This window comes from Littorina saxatilis, linkage group LG8 (genome assembly GCF_037325665.1).
Source record: "Littorina saxatilis isolate snail1 linkage group LG8, US_GU_Lsax_2.0, whole genome shotgun sequence".
In the NCBI taxonomy this organism is placed as follows: Eukaryota; Metazoa; Mollusca; class Gastropoda; order Littorinimorpha; family Littorinidae; genus Littorina; species Littorina saxatilis.
The window spans coordinates 47804855-47822045 of NC_090252.1; the positions used below are offsets into that span (position 1 = coordinate 47804855).

The window sequence follows — 17191 nt, forward strand, 5'->3', positions numbered from 1 at the left end:
TCTATTCAACAACCAACACGACCTCTGTAGCTATTGGCTCAATATCAAATCTGTATCTCTTGGAATAGCGCATGATATATTCAGGGGCAAAAGGTAGGACGGAAATTATGAATTGTGCAAAAAAGGGGTCACAATCAGAATAACAGTCTGGGATTCCCACTCAAAACACAGCCGGTTTCAATGTGAGTAAATCAGCGCTCAAACGTTTGTTTTAGAAATTCCTGGTGTGTGGTCACATCATTACAACACCCAACCTTTACTGTATAGCTCTTGGAGCGATGAGAGACATTTTTGTTGTTGTTAGACATTATCACTTTAAACAACCTGTAGCAGTTTTGTGTTCTGCGGCGTTTGACTGTTGTTTGTGTGTCTCAAACCAAGAAATATGTATGTGTATTGCTTAGAAAAATTGCATTCTCATATATTATGATAAAACAAAATGAGCTCCAGTTTCTCACTCTTTGCTTTAAATACTGCGAACGTATTGCTATCACTGTTCTGCAAACATCTCCCGTTTTTGAACGCTTAATTATGCGATCGAGATGTGCATTGGTAGGCATGGCAAAACACAAACATAGTGCACTATATTTAATTACAACTAAATCTTCTGAAGACATGATTGATTTGAATTTGTCCTCGTACAACAAATTGCATGGACCCATTTTGTCAATGTTTGTCATTGCATTCCTCGCATCTGCTGCACACTGTTTTCTCACAGTAGCCGCTTCTTAGTTGTTTTTCAAGTCTAAGTATAATATGGTCAGCATCTGTTGGTACCCTCGTGTTCATTGCCAGGGTAGGTTCTCTTGGGCGACAAGTGGAAGATGTTTGTATTCAAAGGACATTCTAATCCCTGGCTGTTTATCAGCAAGGCAATCTAATGGTTGGCTCCTAGCTGTCTGTTTTTGTCTGAACAAGTTTTATGACTGCTGGGTTCTGACATCATTGCAGAATTGACACTGTGACCACCCAGTATTGTTTTCCCTGATTGAGAAGTGTCCTCATAGTCCATCTTATCCACACCGCTCGTCGTCTGGAAAGTGTTCAACATGTTTTTATTGCAGGTGCAATATATCTTTCAGGGGCTCTTTCTCGAGTTTGTAGACAACTGATATCCTTCTTGATGTGGAAGGAATTTATGAGTCTTCAGATGCAGTTCACACGGAGTCCTTCTAATTAGTATACCTTTTATCAATCCACATAAACTACATATACACATAATACATGTGTTTTTGGCATTCTGTAATAGGTAACACTGGCATGATGATCATATATATTTCAAATGTGTTCTTTTGATTAGGTATTAATCCCAGCGAAGCTGGAGGTATCCCACGAACGCTAAACTGTAATCTACTTGAGACATGTTCATACCGATAATACATGATAAAGAAGGATTGGTTGTGCCCGATCAGGGGCTACAGTTGGAGATGGAAGTTCACCAACAATTGGGAACATACTAACTAAAATACGGTGGGTGCAATAGGCGCCCCCATTTTTTGAGCAAACGCCACCCAAGGCCGCTTTGGACGGGTAGACATTCCGTAGTTTCCAAGTCTATGGATAAAGCTCGCGTAAGAAGAATACGTCACGGTCCAAAGTCTTTGACCATGAGAGAGAGATGAGAGAGAGAGAGAGAGAGAGAGAGAGAGAGAGAGAGAGAGAGAGAGAGAGAGAGAGAGAGAAAAAGAGAGAGAGATAGAGATAGAAAGAGAGTGAGAGAAAGAGAGAGAGAGAGAGAGAGAGAGCAAGAGAGAGAAAGTTTCTTTCAGTCTGGGTGCGCGCATACATTCTTGAGGATTCCGGGATATTCGTAACTGTTTCGTAACTACAGTTGCAATCTACATTTATTTGAACTTGCGCAATCCACAAACTTCAAATACATGTACAAATCAATACATTTATGTATTTGTAAATGTAAATGTATTTGTAAAGGTAAGACACAATTTAGTTACTAACAATTGACTGAACATGTTACGGTCCCAAAATGTATCAAAAAATGGTCTGAATCTTTAAATTGTTTGTTAGATAAGAAGGTTATTTTTCAACATGTGTTTAAAACAACAAACGATACGTGTCTGAGATGGTTTCAGTACCGATTATTGTACAGAGTTTTGCCGACAGAACGGTTTCTACTTTTGCGAAACATTGTGGATACGTCATTGTGAACATTTTGCGGTAGAAATGAAGTAACCCTAATAAATATGGTTTGGGAGTGTGATAAAGTGCAGACTTTTTGGATAGAATGTGTACATTGGTTAAAGGCGAACTGCACCCATTGTGACAATTTACAAGTTTCTAAAGAACTGGTTCGTTTTGGAGTGGGGAACAATGTAGTCACCGATACAGTTTTTGATGTGCTAGTACGTGTAATTTGTGCCAAACACCACGTATGTCATTCCAAAATGAACAAAAAGATCCCTCACTTTCAGACATGTTGTAGAAATGTTAAGCGAAGATGTATTTGTGAAAAGTATAACGCAGTTATGAATAATACATTAGATACATTTTACAAGGATTGGCGCTTGTATATGGATGTTTTGATGTAACCCTTAGTTTCCTTTATTTTGTTCACATATTTTTGATACTGCGACCACAAAGCCCTGATCACCCCCCACCCACCCACCCCATGTGTGTTGTAATTGTCCAAGTGTGATCTGTTTTATGATGTTGTCCCCTTGTTTAGGCGATATCCTGTAATGTACAGCATATACATGTTAAAAAAAATATAACAAAATCCACGATAAGCGAATAACAAATATTTTTTAAACAATCAGTACATTTTCCCTGGCGGCGGTTTGGATGACATAAACTCGACACGTATTGTTTACTTCTACCAGGTTTTGCCGAGCGCTGTAACGTAGCTCTATCGTTGCGTCCCTTGTTCTACAACTGGTGACTGTCGACGCTCCCAGTGTCAGTGCAGACAAAGTGAATCGATTCAAATTATCCAGCAGTCACTAGCTGACACGTTGACAGATCTCACTATTAGTTACATCAATTAAGAACATTTCACTAGCGCTTTTGACGACGAATTGTGCAATGGGCGGCTGAGCTTTGCTTTTGTTATTTAGTGCAACCAATATCACGGACATTACAACGACGAACATTCCGCTATATGCTTGCTTTTTTCATTCGGCGGCTGAGATTTGCATGTGTGAAAGGGCGTATGCAAGCGTATCATTTTTCAGTATTGGTGACAACTGTGGGTGGCTCTTTTTCAGAGCGATTATCCATCAGCTTGCATTACGATAACTTTTGAAAATGATGTGTATGTGTGTATCAAAATCTGAAGAAACAGCACAAGCAAGGATAGTCCGATCAGTGTTTGGTAATACGGGGGAAAACGGGATTAAAGTGGAATTTGTCGTCAGAAATGTCGTCTAAAAAAGGGAACGGTACCACTGACCCAGTTTGAAGCAATATGTTCCATTCATTTGAAACAACAAAATTGATCTTTCTTGCGTGTTTGTGAGAGGAACCTTCAATAAAGAATATGTAACAGATCACAGTCATGTTACATGTTGTTTTTTGTGAACATTCGATTTGAAAATTGTCGGACTATCGTTACATGTCGTGTCCCACTACTGTAGGCTTACAAACACGATCGCCCGCTACAACATGATGTGACCACGGTCACTGTGATCCTATGTTGGTAAAATGAATACTCAAGTACCGATATATAATTGAAGGTTTTCATCTTTTATTCAGCCGTTGAACGTAAACATGTCACTTTGATGTTCGTGTCCCAAGTGAAACGATAGTCCGCAGTCAATTTTAAACGTCGCCACTGAGCAAAACATCAAACGGAACACATTGGCAGTTTACATGACATGATACTTGAACACAGAAAACAGACTGATAATGTAGTTCACGTACACTCTCGAAAAGGAAATGTGTAGTCAACCGAAAAGTGTTTCGTGTCCCACACATTTAAGTGCATACAATGCTTGTAACGATAGTCCGCTCCCACTGTGCGGTTGTTTTGAAGATGAGATCTCAGTGAACCAAGGAGATCTGCGTTCAGTACCATTGATTAAACAATTCAGATAAAAAGATGATTGTTTTTGACCAATACTATTGATTATGGGTTGGTTTTTTTTTGTTTTTTTTTTGGGGGGGGGGTCCCTTTCTATTTGGCATACGAGTTGTAGGTCGGGGCTTACGACTAGTGTGTCTCATGCAAAGGCAGTAGAGTACGTTTATATATAAATATTCCTGCCTTAATGTACCTTTCCTCTGACGGATTGTCCTGCTCTCAACAATGACGAGATGTGCACGTCACAACAAGCGTGCTATTCATGGGCCTGTCGATGACGCAACGCGAGATCAATCAATCAATATGAGGCTTATATCGCGCGTATTCCGGGGGGAGTACAGTTCTAAGCGCAGGGATTTATTTATTTTTTGTGTTGTTTTTTTTGTTACGCAATTTATATCGCGCACATATTCAAGGCGCAGAGATTCAGGGAGATATATTATTACGTCAGCTGCCGAGTGGCGCGACATTTTCCTGGTGTCTTCTCTGCTACTTTAGAGATATCTGCACGAAAGATATATCTGCAAGAAAGATATATTTGCAAGAAAGATATATCTGCAAGAAAGATATATCTGCAAGAAAGATATATCTGCAAGAAAGAGATATCTGCAAGAAAGAGATATATGCAAGAAAGAGATATCTGCAAGAAAGAGATATCTGCAAGAAAGAGATATCTGCAAGAAAGAGATATCTGCAAGCAAGAGATATCGGCAAGAAAGAGATATCTGCAAGAAAGAGATATCTGCAAGAAAGAGATATCTGCAAGACAGAGATATCTGCGCTAGCCTTCTGCAGTAAGCAAGGGGTGAGAAAGTGTAATACATAATTATTTGTTTGATTTCTATGTGACTTTTAAATGCTCTCCTCTCACAAACGCCGATTCAACCTTGTACTTGTCAAAGTACCTGTAACACATTTGATGAATAAGAGCTTAGAATTCGTTCGAATGAAAGTTACCTCAAGAATCAGTTAGGTGAAATTAAAAAGAGAAATAACCAGATTCAAAACTCACTATGGCGTGAGTCCGTCAGTGTTGTTAGTCTGTTTCATACCAAACTACTTGAGTCTAGATCTACACCATGATTTAACCTGTTTCCTATACTCCAAACTGTTTTGTTTTTGTTTTTGATTGTTTCTTTGTTTTTTGCATGGGGGGGATTTCAACTTTGAACTTTGAAATCTTGAAAATATTAAAACAAGGTGGTGGTTTTTTTTAAATCGTAAAATAAGCTTTATTTTAGGTGCCTGTACATCATTTCTTACATGCCATTATGCAAGAGAGAGACTTTCGAAGATTTTATGTTTATGTTTTGTATTATTCAAATTGCCGTTGTGTTTCAAGAGTGTGTTCTGTTCTTATTTTCTTTGCTTCACTGTTGGTCATTCTGTTGCCTGCTTTTCGTGTCTCGTGTAACGCTGTCTATGATTAACATGGAAATCATTGTATTTCTCTTGAATATTCACCAAATAAACTAAGCACTTCACATCATATCAGGTATCAGTTACCTAATGCACAGAATAAATGCCTACTACACGAATAACACGTTGCCAGCAACATGTCAAAAGCACTCGGACTATCGTTACAGTTTCTTATACAAAACTCTGCAATATACACCATAAACCAGATTAATACAAAATCGATTTCGCGCTAACAACATTTTTTTTATACTGTCTTATAATGGTATACAGATGAATAAACTCAAAAACGTTTGTAATGGTTATGTTAATGCGATAGTCGTGTCTCGTGTAACGATAGTCCGTTTCCACAAGAAAACTCAAATGTTACCAACATTAACCAAAACTGGCGTTGTCTACTGCTTTTCCTTGAATGGTTTTACACTCATCAGTAGTGAACGTCACTGGTCACACAATTTCAGCTTTCTTGTTTAGTTCATACATTGTGGCCTCAATTCCTCTTCTCTATCACGAGTACCAAATAGTGACTGAACTTGCGTATCCGACGGAAGTCCTAAACTTAGCCCTGTAGTCCTGCTGACAAGGACTGTGTAAGTTAGACTGTGCTAAACCGTGTATTACGAGTAGCACAGCACAATGGTTCTTTAACTGTGGACCAATTCTGCCTTTAAAACTAATACATTAGCTGTTAGCTGGCACAAAACTATTTTTGTTTGCAAACAGATTAAATTGTTTCATAATCAGTAAAAGGGATGTTTATCTCCAACAATGTATTTGAGCGCCCTGTGACAACATTATTGTCTGCAGCTGTACAGCTGTTCAGTTTGCACTGAGTAAGTTCGCAGCACTATTTAACACAAGTCCTGCATAAAAAAAATAACTGACATTTAAGCTATACACGTCAGTCTACAAGCTATGTGTTGTGTCTCTGTCTCATTCATGTGACATGTACATACCGGGACAGCGGTGTGACTCCGGTATACAGCGGTTAATGTTCGCGCACTTCCACCAGCCAGTGCTGCACTCTGGGGAGGAAGACAGAACGTTGTGACAGCGTGCATTTGTAATAACATGTCAACAAAACAAGCAAACATAAACACGCACAAACACTCACACACAAACAAACACACACACACAAACACACACACACACACATACACAATTACAAACATACACGCAAACACACACACATACACACACGCACACACACACACGCACACATACACACACACGCACATATACACTCACACACACACGCACACACACACACACACACACACACACACACACAAACACACACACACACACAAACACACACACACATACGCACACACACACGCACACACACAGACACACACACACACACATTCACACACACACACACACACTGACACACATACACACATCTCTTGCAACCAATGATTGAATCAAAGGGGAATGATTAAACAACGTAATCAATACAATGGTATGGCGCTGAAGGTAAGCCAGGATTAAACAAGCACACACACTTATTTTCAGTCTCAACGCGTGCTTTTCTTTCAATCGGACACTTTTCATAGTTAAAGATAGTACACCTTTGGCGCCATTTTTGGAAAGTGTTGTGACGATTTGGACCTTAAAAGTTCAAGGGACATTCTCTGTACTGTAATTTATAAACACCTGCAATGATTATTTTTTCAAAACTGCTCTGAAACTATGCCAAATACTAAAATGAATTTTAATCAGCTAGCGGTTTGCTTAGCCCAGCTCGGCGATCTCGTGTCAAGAGCCGGATTCCGTTCGTCATTATATTTCATTAGTCTTCAGATTAACACCGTTGGACTGATGAAGTCAAACCTACAGTCTAGCAAACACTTGCATATTCCGTGCCATACCGGGCTAAAACACTTCTCATAATATAAACAAACACACAGTCCGTTGGAGAATATTACGGTCTAAAATGACTACCAAACAAAGCTTTCAAATTTGAATAAAATAAAACGCTAAAACACTAGTTCTAAGACCTCGCTCGTGTTCCGTCCTCTATTCAACAACCAACACGACCTATGTAGCTCTCGTGTGTTCCGTCCTCTACTCAACAACCAACACGACCTATGTAGCTCTCGTGTGTTCCGTCCTCTATTCAACAACTAACACGACCTCTGTAGCTCTCGTGTGTTCCGTCCTCTATTCAACAACCAACACGACCTCTGTAGCTCTCGTGTGTTCCGTCCTCTATTCAACAACCAACACGACCTCTGTAGCTCTCGTGTGTTCCGTCCTCTATTCAACAACCAACACGACCTCTGTAGCTCTCGTGTGTTCCGTCCTCTATTCAACAACCAACACGACCTCTGTAGCTCTCGTGTGTTTCGTCCTCTATTCAACAACCAACACGACCTCTGTAGCTCTCGTGTGTTCCGTCCTCTATTCAACAACCAGCACGACCTCTGTAGCTCTCGTGTGTTCCGCCCTCTATTCAACAACCAACACGACCTCTGTAGCTCTCGTGTGTTCCGTCCTCTATTCAACAACCAACACGACCTCTGTAGCTCTCGTGTGTTCCGTCCTCTATTCAACAACCAGCACGACCTCTGTAGCTCTCGTGTGTTCCGCCCTCTATTCAACAACCAACACGACCTCTGTAGCTCTCGTGTGTTCCGTCCTCTATTCAACAACCAACACGACCTCTGTAGCTCTCGTGTGTTCCGTCCTCTATTCAACAACCAGCACGTCCTCTGTAGGTCTCGTGTGTTCCGTCCTCTATTAAACAACCAACACGACCTCTGTAGCTCTCGTGTGTTACGTCCTCTATTCAACATCCAGCACGACCTCTGTAGCTCTCGTGTGTTACGTCCTCTATTGAACAACCAACACGACCTCTGTAGCTCTCGTGTGTTACGTCCTCTATTCAACAACCAACACGACCTTTGTAGCTCTCGTGTGTTACGTCCTCTATTCAACAACCAACACGACCTCTGAAGCTCTCGTGTGTTCCGTCCTCTATTCAACAACCAGCACGACCTCTGTAGGTCTCGTGTGTTCCGTCCTCTATTCAACAACCAACACGACCTCTGTAGCTCTCGTGTGTTCCGTCCTCTATTCAACAACCAACACGACCTCTGTAGCTCTCGTGTGTTCCGTCCTCTATTCAACAACCAACACGATCTCTGTAGCTCTCGTGTGTTCCGTCCTCTATTCAACAACCAACACGACCTCTGTAGCTCTCGTGTGTTCCGTCCTCTATTCAACAACTAACACGACCTCCGTAGCTCTCGTGTGTTCCGTTCTCTATTCAACAACCAGCACGACCTCTGTAGCTCTCGTGTGTTCCGTCCTCTATTCAACAACCAACACGACCTCTGTAGCTCTCGTGTGTTCCGTCCTCTATTCAACAACCAACACGACCTCTGTAGCTCTCGTGTGTTACGTCCTCTATTCAACAACTAACACGACCTCTGTAGCTCTCGTGTGTTCCGTCCTCTATTCAACAACTAACACGACCTCTGTAACTCTCGTGTGTTCCGTCCTCTATTCAACAACCAGCACGACCTCTGTAGCTCTCGTGTGTTCCGTCCTCTATTCAACAACCAACACGACCTCTGTAGCTCTCGTGTGTTCCGTCCTCTATTCAACAACCAGCACGACCTCTGTAGCTCTCGTGTGTTCCGTCCTCTATTCAACAACCAACACGACCTCTGAGACTCTCGTGTGTTCCGTCCTCTATTCAACAACCAGCACGTCCTCTGTAGGTCTCGTGTGTTCCGTCCTCTATTCAACAACCAACACGACCTCTGTAGCTGTCGTGTGTTCCGTCCTCTATTCAACAACCAGCACGAACTCTGTAGCTCTCGTGTGTTACGTCCTCTATTCAACAACCAGCACGACCTCTGTAGCTCTCGTGTGTTCCGTCCTCTATTCAACAACCAGCACGACCTCTGTAGCTCTCGTGTGTTCCGTCCTCTATTCAACAACCAACACGACCTCTGTAGCTCTCGTGTGTTCCGTCCTCTATTCAACAACCAACACGACCTCTGTAGCTCTCGTGTGTTCCGTTCTCTATTCAACAACCAACACGACCTCTGTAGCTCTCGTGTGTTCCGTCCTCTATTCAACAACCAACACGACCTCTGTAGCTCTCGTGTGTTACGTCCTCTATTCAACAACCAGCACGACCTCTGTAGCTCTCGTGTGTTACGTCCTCTATTCAACAACCAGCACGACCTCTGTAGCTCTCGTGTGTTCCGTCCTCTATTCAACAACCAGCACGACCTCTGTAGCTCTCGTGTGTTCCGTCCTCTATTCAACAACCAACACGACCTCTGTAGCTCTCGTGTATTCCGTCCTCTATTCAACAACCAACACGACCTCTGTAGCTATCGTGTGTTCCGTCCTCTATTCAACAACCAACACGACCTCTGTAGCTCTCGTGTGTTCCGTCCTCTATTCAACAGCCAACACGACCTCTGTAGCTCTTGGCTCAATATCAAATCTGTATCTCTAGGGGCAAAAGGTAGGACGGACATTATTAATTGCGCAACAAGGGGTCACAATCAGAATAACAGTCTGGGATTCCCACTCAACACACAGCCGGTTTCAATGTGAATAAATCAGCGCTCAAACGTTTATTTTCGAAATTCCTGGTGTGTGGTCACATCATTACAACCCCCAACCTTAACTGTATAGCTCTTGGAGCGATGAGAGACATTGTTGTTGTTGTTAGACATTATCACTTTAAACAACCTGTAGCAGTTGTGTGTTTTGCGGCGTCTTAGTGTTGTTTGTGTGTCTCAAACCAAGAAATGTGTATGTGTATTGCTTAGAACAATTGCAGTACTAGTCTGACATCTTATGATGAAGCAAAATGAGCTCCAGTTTCTCACTCTTTGCTTTAAATACTGCGAACGTACTGCTATCACTGTTCTGCAAACATCTCCCGTGTTTGACCGCTTAATTATGCGATCGACATGTGCGTTGGTAGGCATGTCAAAACACAAACATAGTGCGATATATTTAATTACAACTAAATCTTCTGAAGACATGATTGAGTTGAATTTGTCCTCGTATAACAAATTGCATGGACCCATTTTGTTAATTATTGTCATTGCATTCCTCGCATCTGCTGCACACTATTTTCTGACAGAAGCCGCGTCTTGGTTGTTTTTCAAGTCTAAGTATGTGAATGACGTCACAGTCATCGTCACAGTCCGTATCTTTTGAAGCATTGCAATCTTCATGACGTCTTTCTGTGTCTGCATCCGCGAAATGTTTGTTCTTTCCGGGATCTTTGTCATCTATGTTCATAACTCTGTCCTTCTAGATTCAGACTAACAGGCCTCTTGAGTGAGCCACTTTCCAAGGGCAGCTAAATTCGCGAATGGAAACAGTACTGTCGTCTGGGATGCCGTTTTCAGTATTCTCAGCGTTGAAGAATTTGTAAAGAGAAGAAACGATAACAGCAGGAGAAATAAAAGTCGTGTGTGCATTTTGGGGTTTTTGGAGGGACGATTTCGAGTTTGAATCCGTTCTTGCATATGCTCTAAAGCGTGTAACATACAATCTTGCACACGTTTGTTTTAGTAGTGGCAAAGAAGGAAAGCGTGTGACATCATCTAGTGGCACCCTCGTGTTCATTGCCAGGGTAGGTTCTCTTGGGCGACAAGTGGAAGATGTTTGTGTTCAAAGGACATTCTAATCCCTGGCTGTTTATTAGCAAGGCAATCTAGTGGTTCGCTCTTAGCTGTCTGGTTTTGTATTAACAAGTTTTATGACTGCTGAATTCTGACATCATTGCAGAATTAACACTGTGACCACCCAGTATTGTTTTCCCTGATTGAGAAGTGTCCTCATAGTCCATCTTATCCACACCGCTCGTCGTCTGGAAAGTGTTCAACATGTTTTTATCGCAGGTGCAATATGTTTTTCAGGGGCTCTTTCTCGAGTTTGTAGACAGCTGATATCCTTCTTGATGTAGAAGGTAGTTATGAGTCTTCAGATGCAGTTCTTACGGAGTCCTTCTAATTAGTATACCCTTTATCAATCCACATAAACTGCACATAGACATAATACATGTGTGTTTGGCATTCTGTAATAGGTAGCACTGGCATGATGATCATATTGTTCATCTGTACAGGAGTTCCTTGGACTGACATTCCGCATTGCATGTAAGGGAGTACTTTGGTTCTTTTGAACAATTGCTGTGTTAGTGTAAATGAATTGTGTGTACATTGTGTGTAAACTAGCCTAATGCCTACCTTAGCACTTAGTTAAATAAAATACTAAGGTTTTATTTCACATCGTCATTTTTTGTAGTAGCGTCTAACTATAGCATAACCGCAGGTTGACTGAGGCCTGTGATTACAAAACCTGACTCAAAAGTGTCTTGCTGTTGTTTTCAAAGTCATCTCTCTCACACACACACACACACACGCACACACTTACACACACACACACACACACACACACATACACACACACACACACACACACACGCACACATACGCACACACACATACCCACCTACACACACACACACACACACACACACACACACACACACACACACACACACACACACACACTGTGACCCGATTCTGCCATAACAAAATAATACATCAGATGGAAATTATTTGTTTCTGCCAAAGCATATCATAATCAGTAAAAGAGATGGGAATCTCACAAAATGTATTTGAGTGCCATGCGATACAATTATTTTCTGTAAAATTTGTATGTGCAGTTTGTACTGAATCATTCTGAATAGTTTACACAAGTCCCGCATAAAAAAATAAACTGACACTTAAACTACACACGTCAGTTTACAAAACTGTGTCTTTGTCTCGGTCTCGGCCTCATTCAACTGAAATATACATACCACAATTCTGCTCATCACTGTCGGCATAACAGCGGTAAGTTCCATCACAGCTGTGTGAATCGTGTATACAGTTGTTCCCGCACTTCCACCCTCTACCTGTGCACTCTGGGGAGGAAGACAGACAGTTGTGACAGTGTGCATTTGTGATAACATGGAACAAACAAGCAAACATAAACACTCGCGCACACACTCACATACACACACAGACACTCTCACTCACATATACACACACACAGACACACACACACACACACACACACACACACACACACACACACACACACACACACACACACACACATACATACACATACATACGCAAGAACCTGTTATAACCTTTTGTAAAAGCAATGTCTCCGGTCTAAACACAATTAGACTGCTAACGTTCCAACATTCTGAATACAAAACAAAAGAAGAATCGTGGATATTGGAATGTTTAACTATGATAAATTAGTTTTGTTCTTTCATTCTCACTTGTCAATAAGGTATCCGTATTTAAACGAAATACAGCGCTTATTAACAAGGGACTGGAAATTGATGCAAAAATCTGCCGTTTTGGACCGTTCATGTGATCAACATCTGCATCAGTATGAATGGCAATACACAAGATTAACGCAAGATAGCGAGACAAAACAACATTCATGTGTCTGTATACATGATTTATTTGAATGTGTCCTCGAATACAAAAAAACCAACTGAATAAACCTGTTATGCTGATTGTGTTGTTGTTGCGTTGTGTCGTTTTGGGGTACCATTATCTGCGCGGCGGTCCCGTGGCCCATGTGAAATATTTGTTTGATCCGAAAACAACCCTTAGTCCATACATGAAACGTTTATCTCGATGTTGATACCTTCATTAAATCTATTCAGCAAAACTTATGTTTGTTACTCAAGACGAGTTTGAATACTTACTAAACTAAAGGAATGTGCGATGATAGTAGTTTTCTGATTCAGAAAAAAACTAGTTCATTTGCGTTGAAAAAAGGTCATTCCCCCAACAATTATATTTGTGTAACACATTGAAAACCTATCATCTGGTTTTGAACATGTACACAGACAGATTTAGGTTAGTAGTTAAAGGGAAGCAACTGTTGCTATTTTGGTAATTTGTGTACATTGAGTGTTACCTCCCTTTCATTTGTCTTTTCAACTTGGCAAACTAAGTTTTATATTTTTGGATTTAGATACAAATGTTCAAGTTGTTTCAAATGTGTTATTTTGATTAGTTTAATTATAAACTTTAATACGTTGCAATTATATTTTATTTTATTATAAGACATTTATTGTTAAAAATCTTCCAGTTCGATTTTTAGAAATTTAGCTTCACTTCCGCCCTCTGTTGAAAAGCCGCCAAGTTGGTGGGAAATCTTTGGAGAACATTTTGGTTCTAAATCAGGTGAATATTGATTTTTACTTTGTCATCTGCTTCAAATATGATTAGTTACTAGTTTAGCAAGATGGATAGTATAAATTGGAGTGGTTATTTTTGTAAATCTGTTCTGAAACTTAATTATTTGTAATTTGACCATGTTGAGGGCCCCAAAGGGTTTAAGATCGTGATCGTGATTGGCGTTTTTTGACCTTTCTGTGACCGTGATTGCCGAAATTTCCATTTCTGTGATCGTGATGGGACTTTGCCCGTGATCCGTGATGACAAAAAAATCAAGTCTCGTGATCGTGATCGTCATTTGTTTTCGTGATCGTGATGGGCATTATTGCAAAGCATTCTATTTTCAACGTACATTTTTCACAGCTGTATAACTATGATCCTCTATTCGTCAAGATGTTTGTGATCGTGAAAACAAAAATCAAGGTAACTGTGATCGTGAAAGCTAAAATTTCCCTTCCCGTGATCGTGATGATACCCCCCCTTTGGGGCCCTCCATGTTGTGGGTTTTTTGACAAAAACACCTGTCACTGAAACAGTGCAGAATATTTGTATTTTTGGTTGTAGTTTGTTTGTATGAAGTGCGTAGACAGAAAGATAAGTGTGTTGTTGATGTTTTGAAGTTAGATAGGGTTAGGGTTTTGCAAAGAAATTCAGTTTTAATCATAATTTGAAATTTGAAGTAAAAGACAGTTTTGCGTATGCGCGGGCAAAACCGGAAGCGCATTGCATTATTGGAAAGTTGGCTGCCTCCATCTTATGTTTGTGACTGTAATGTTTTATTTGAGATGTTTGAGGTGAGATTTCATTCCAAGTGATTTAGACATTGTGAGTTGAAGAAGTTTGGTCATAATGGTCAGTTTATCACTGCACAGGGTTAATCGTACAGGTCATGGAAAACCTGGAAAGTCATGGAATTTGATTTTTAATTTTCCAGGCCTGGAAAGTCATGGAATTTCAATTCAAGTCATGGAAAGTCATGGAATTTAACAAAAATATAAAATTAAAAAAAAATTAGCCTTTAGCACGCCAGCGGCGATTTTCGTTGCCCAGCCGTTCCTCCTCCCCCCCCCCCCCCCCCCCCTTTTGTTTTGTCAGCCAGCAGCGATTTGCGTCGCCACCTCAAGGCTTGTTCGTATGACCAACTTCTCGTTCATATTTGCATACGAGAATAACGGTATTTTTAACGGCACTTGACCCAAAGCGAGGCTCACTTCCTTCCGTTATCTCGTCGTGTCGTCTGCGCTGCATTTGAGTCGGTTTCGTCGAAGTTTTCTGCTTTTCTTTTTGCATCGATCAAGTACTTTAGCGCTTCGACAAGCAAGATGGAGGATGATGAGTTTGAAACTTTCTTTCGAGTTGTTTCTTGACAACAAAAAGTATGCGGAATTGGAACGAATTACCGAGGAAGATCTTCGCAATGAACTGTGTATCGCGGTGAAAAATATGACAGTTCGTCAAGTCACAGTGACAGTGACGGTTACGAAACGGAATTTACGAAAGTGCAGATGGATACAAACAGTGGCTGGTCCAGTTTAGTGAAATGACAGGACCAGCAAACATTACCGATAATCTGACTGCGTAGCAAATGCTTGACTTGCTTGTCGAAGAGACACTGCGTAGAAACTGACTCAAATTCAGTGCAAAGCAAGCCATGTGTCAAAACTTTAAATTGGCAGTGACAAGACGTAAAAAGTTTGCGTGTTCGGAAATGGCGACCTGTGGATCTAGTCATGGAAAATGTTATTGAGGCTCATGGAAAGTCATGGAAAAGTCATGGAATTTTGTTTCTAAAAACCAGTGGGGACCCTGACTGCAGATAAATGTGATTATGCATGGACACTTCTTGTAGCTGGTTTTGAGTTTGTAACAATGGTGGGAGTGAAACGCATAGTGATGTGTTGTATTGCTACAAAGAAAATCTAAGATGGTTAGTCACTGTCTTGTGGGATAGCATCTAGTCTTTCTGTTTAAGATGGAATTGATCACAGTAGGCAAAATGTTACTCCTGTGTTAGGGAGAAGATTACTGTTTCTAGTTGGTAAATAGTGGGAGATGTCTAAATATCAGCTGTTTCTAGTTGATAATGTGGAATGATGTAATGATAGTGGTGTGTTGGAACACCGTAACTATGTGGTAATGATTAGTCATAATTACTAGCCTCTGGTAACATCTGGCAAATATAATTTGTGTTGTTTTATTGTGTGGTAAAAATAAAACGTTTGCTTAATTTTCAGAGCCAACGAGTCTATTATTTTTTGGTTTAACATTAGTCTGAGTGGTCTTTGTTCTAAGATTGGTGAAGCGCCTTATGAACACTGGGTTTAACACTGTTTTTACATTTAGTCAAGCTTTGACTAGATGTTTTAAAATAGACGGGGAATCGAGACGAGTGTCGTGGTGTATGTGTGTGTGTGTGTGTGTGTGTGTGTGAGTGTGTGTGTGTGTGTGTGTGTGTATGTGTGTGTGTGTGTGTGTGTGTGTGTGTGTGTGTGTGTGTGTGTGTGTGTGTGTGTGTAGCGATTCACAGAAAACTACTGAACCGATCGTCGAAACTTTGCATGAGAGTTCCTGAAAATCTCCAGACGTTATTTTCATATTTTCAACAAATGACTTTGATGACGTCATATCTGGGTTTTTTTTAAAGTTGAGGCCGCACTGTCACACCATCATTTTTCGATCATATTGATTGAAATTTTGGTCAAGCAATCTTCGAAGTTTGGTCATTAAAAATCTGAAAATGCAAATTAAAATTTAAAAAAAAATAGTAATCGATTTAAATATGATTTAATCTTATTCTGTATTGCTTCCTAATTTCAAAAACATATAGATATATCATGTTTGGAATAACAACAAGCTCAGAATATTAAAAAGAATAAGGAAAGGCGCGCTTTCCCGTGAAGCGCTCTACGCTACTGCGCTATTCTAGCTTGTCCCTTCAAGCAATCAGCGGGCAACATATCAATTAATACTAACGTAAGCATGCACCATTTTACCCCTCACTCTATCGCTGCGTATCGTTCTCACATCCCCCACCACCAACCCCGTCCCTCTCTCTCGTTTTGACAGGCGCCTCTGTCTAGATAAAGAGACACAGCGAGTGACACACACATGCAAGCGAGCTTTGAGAGAGAGAGAGAGAGAGAGAGAGAGAGAGAGAGAGAGAGAGAGAGAGAGAGAGAGAGAGAGAGAGAGAGAGAGAGAGAGAGAGAGAGAGAGAGAGAGAGAGACAGACAGACAGAGAGACAGAGAGAGCGAGAGAGAGAGAGAGAGAGAGAGAGAGAGAGAGAGAGAGAGAGAGAGAGAGAGAGAGCGCGCGAGCGGGTGGGGTGGTGAGGGGGTCTGGTAGAAGGCACGTTCTCGCTCTCTCATTGTAAAGTATGTGTGCGCGTGTGTGTCAGTGTGCGCGTATGTGTGTACGTGTACCTGTGTGGGTGTGTGTGTGTGTGTGTGTGTGTGTGTGTGTGTGTGCGTGTGTGTGTGTGTGTGTGCGTGTGTGTGT

The 17191-nt window shown here is 41.0% G+C and overlaps 2 protein-coding genes across 2 annotated transcripts in view; one reads left to right on the forward strand and one right to left on the reverse strand.

Annotated features, from left to right (window-relative positions):
• LOC138973718 (uncharacterized) overlaps positions 1–17191 on the reverse strand; it is a 327086-nt gene that overhangs the window by 81620 nt on the left and 228275 nt on the right. The gene's annotated exons all lie outside the window — the stretch shown is intronic.
• Positions 5050–9935, forward strand: LOC138974694 (uncharacterized). Its single transcript, XM_070347414.1, has 3 exons — positions 5050–5054; positions 7600–8171; positions 8320–9935. Exons 1-3 carry the CDS (start codon positions 5050–5052, stop codon positions 9933–9935), a joined length of 2193 nt encoding a protein of 730 aa, XP_070203515.1.

What these genes read in the sequence shown, in the direction of transcription:
- LOC138974694 (XM_070347414.1), top strand. An exon ending in CAACAACCAGCACGTCCTCT is followed by an intron (nt 8,172 to 8,319) that starts GTAGGTCTCGTG and finishes CGACCTCTGTAG; the next exon opens with CTCTCGTGTGTTACGTCCTC.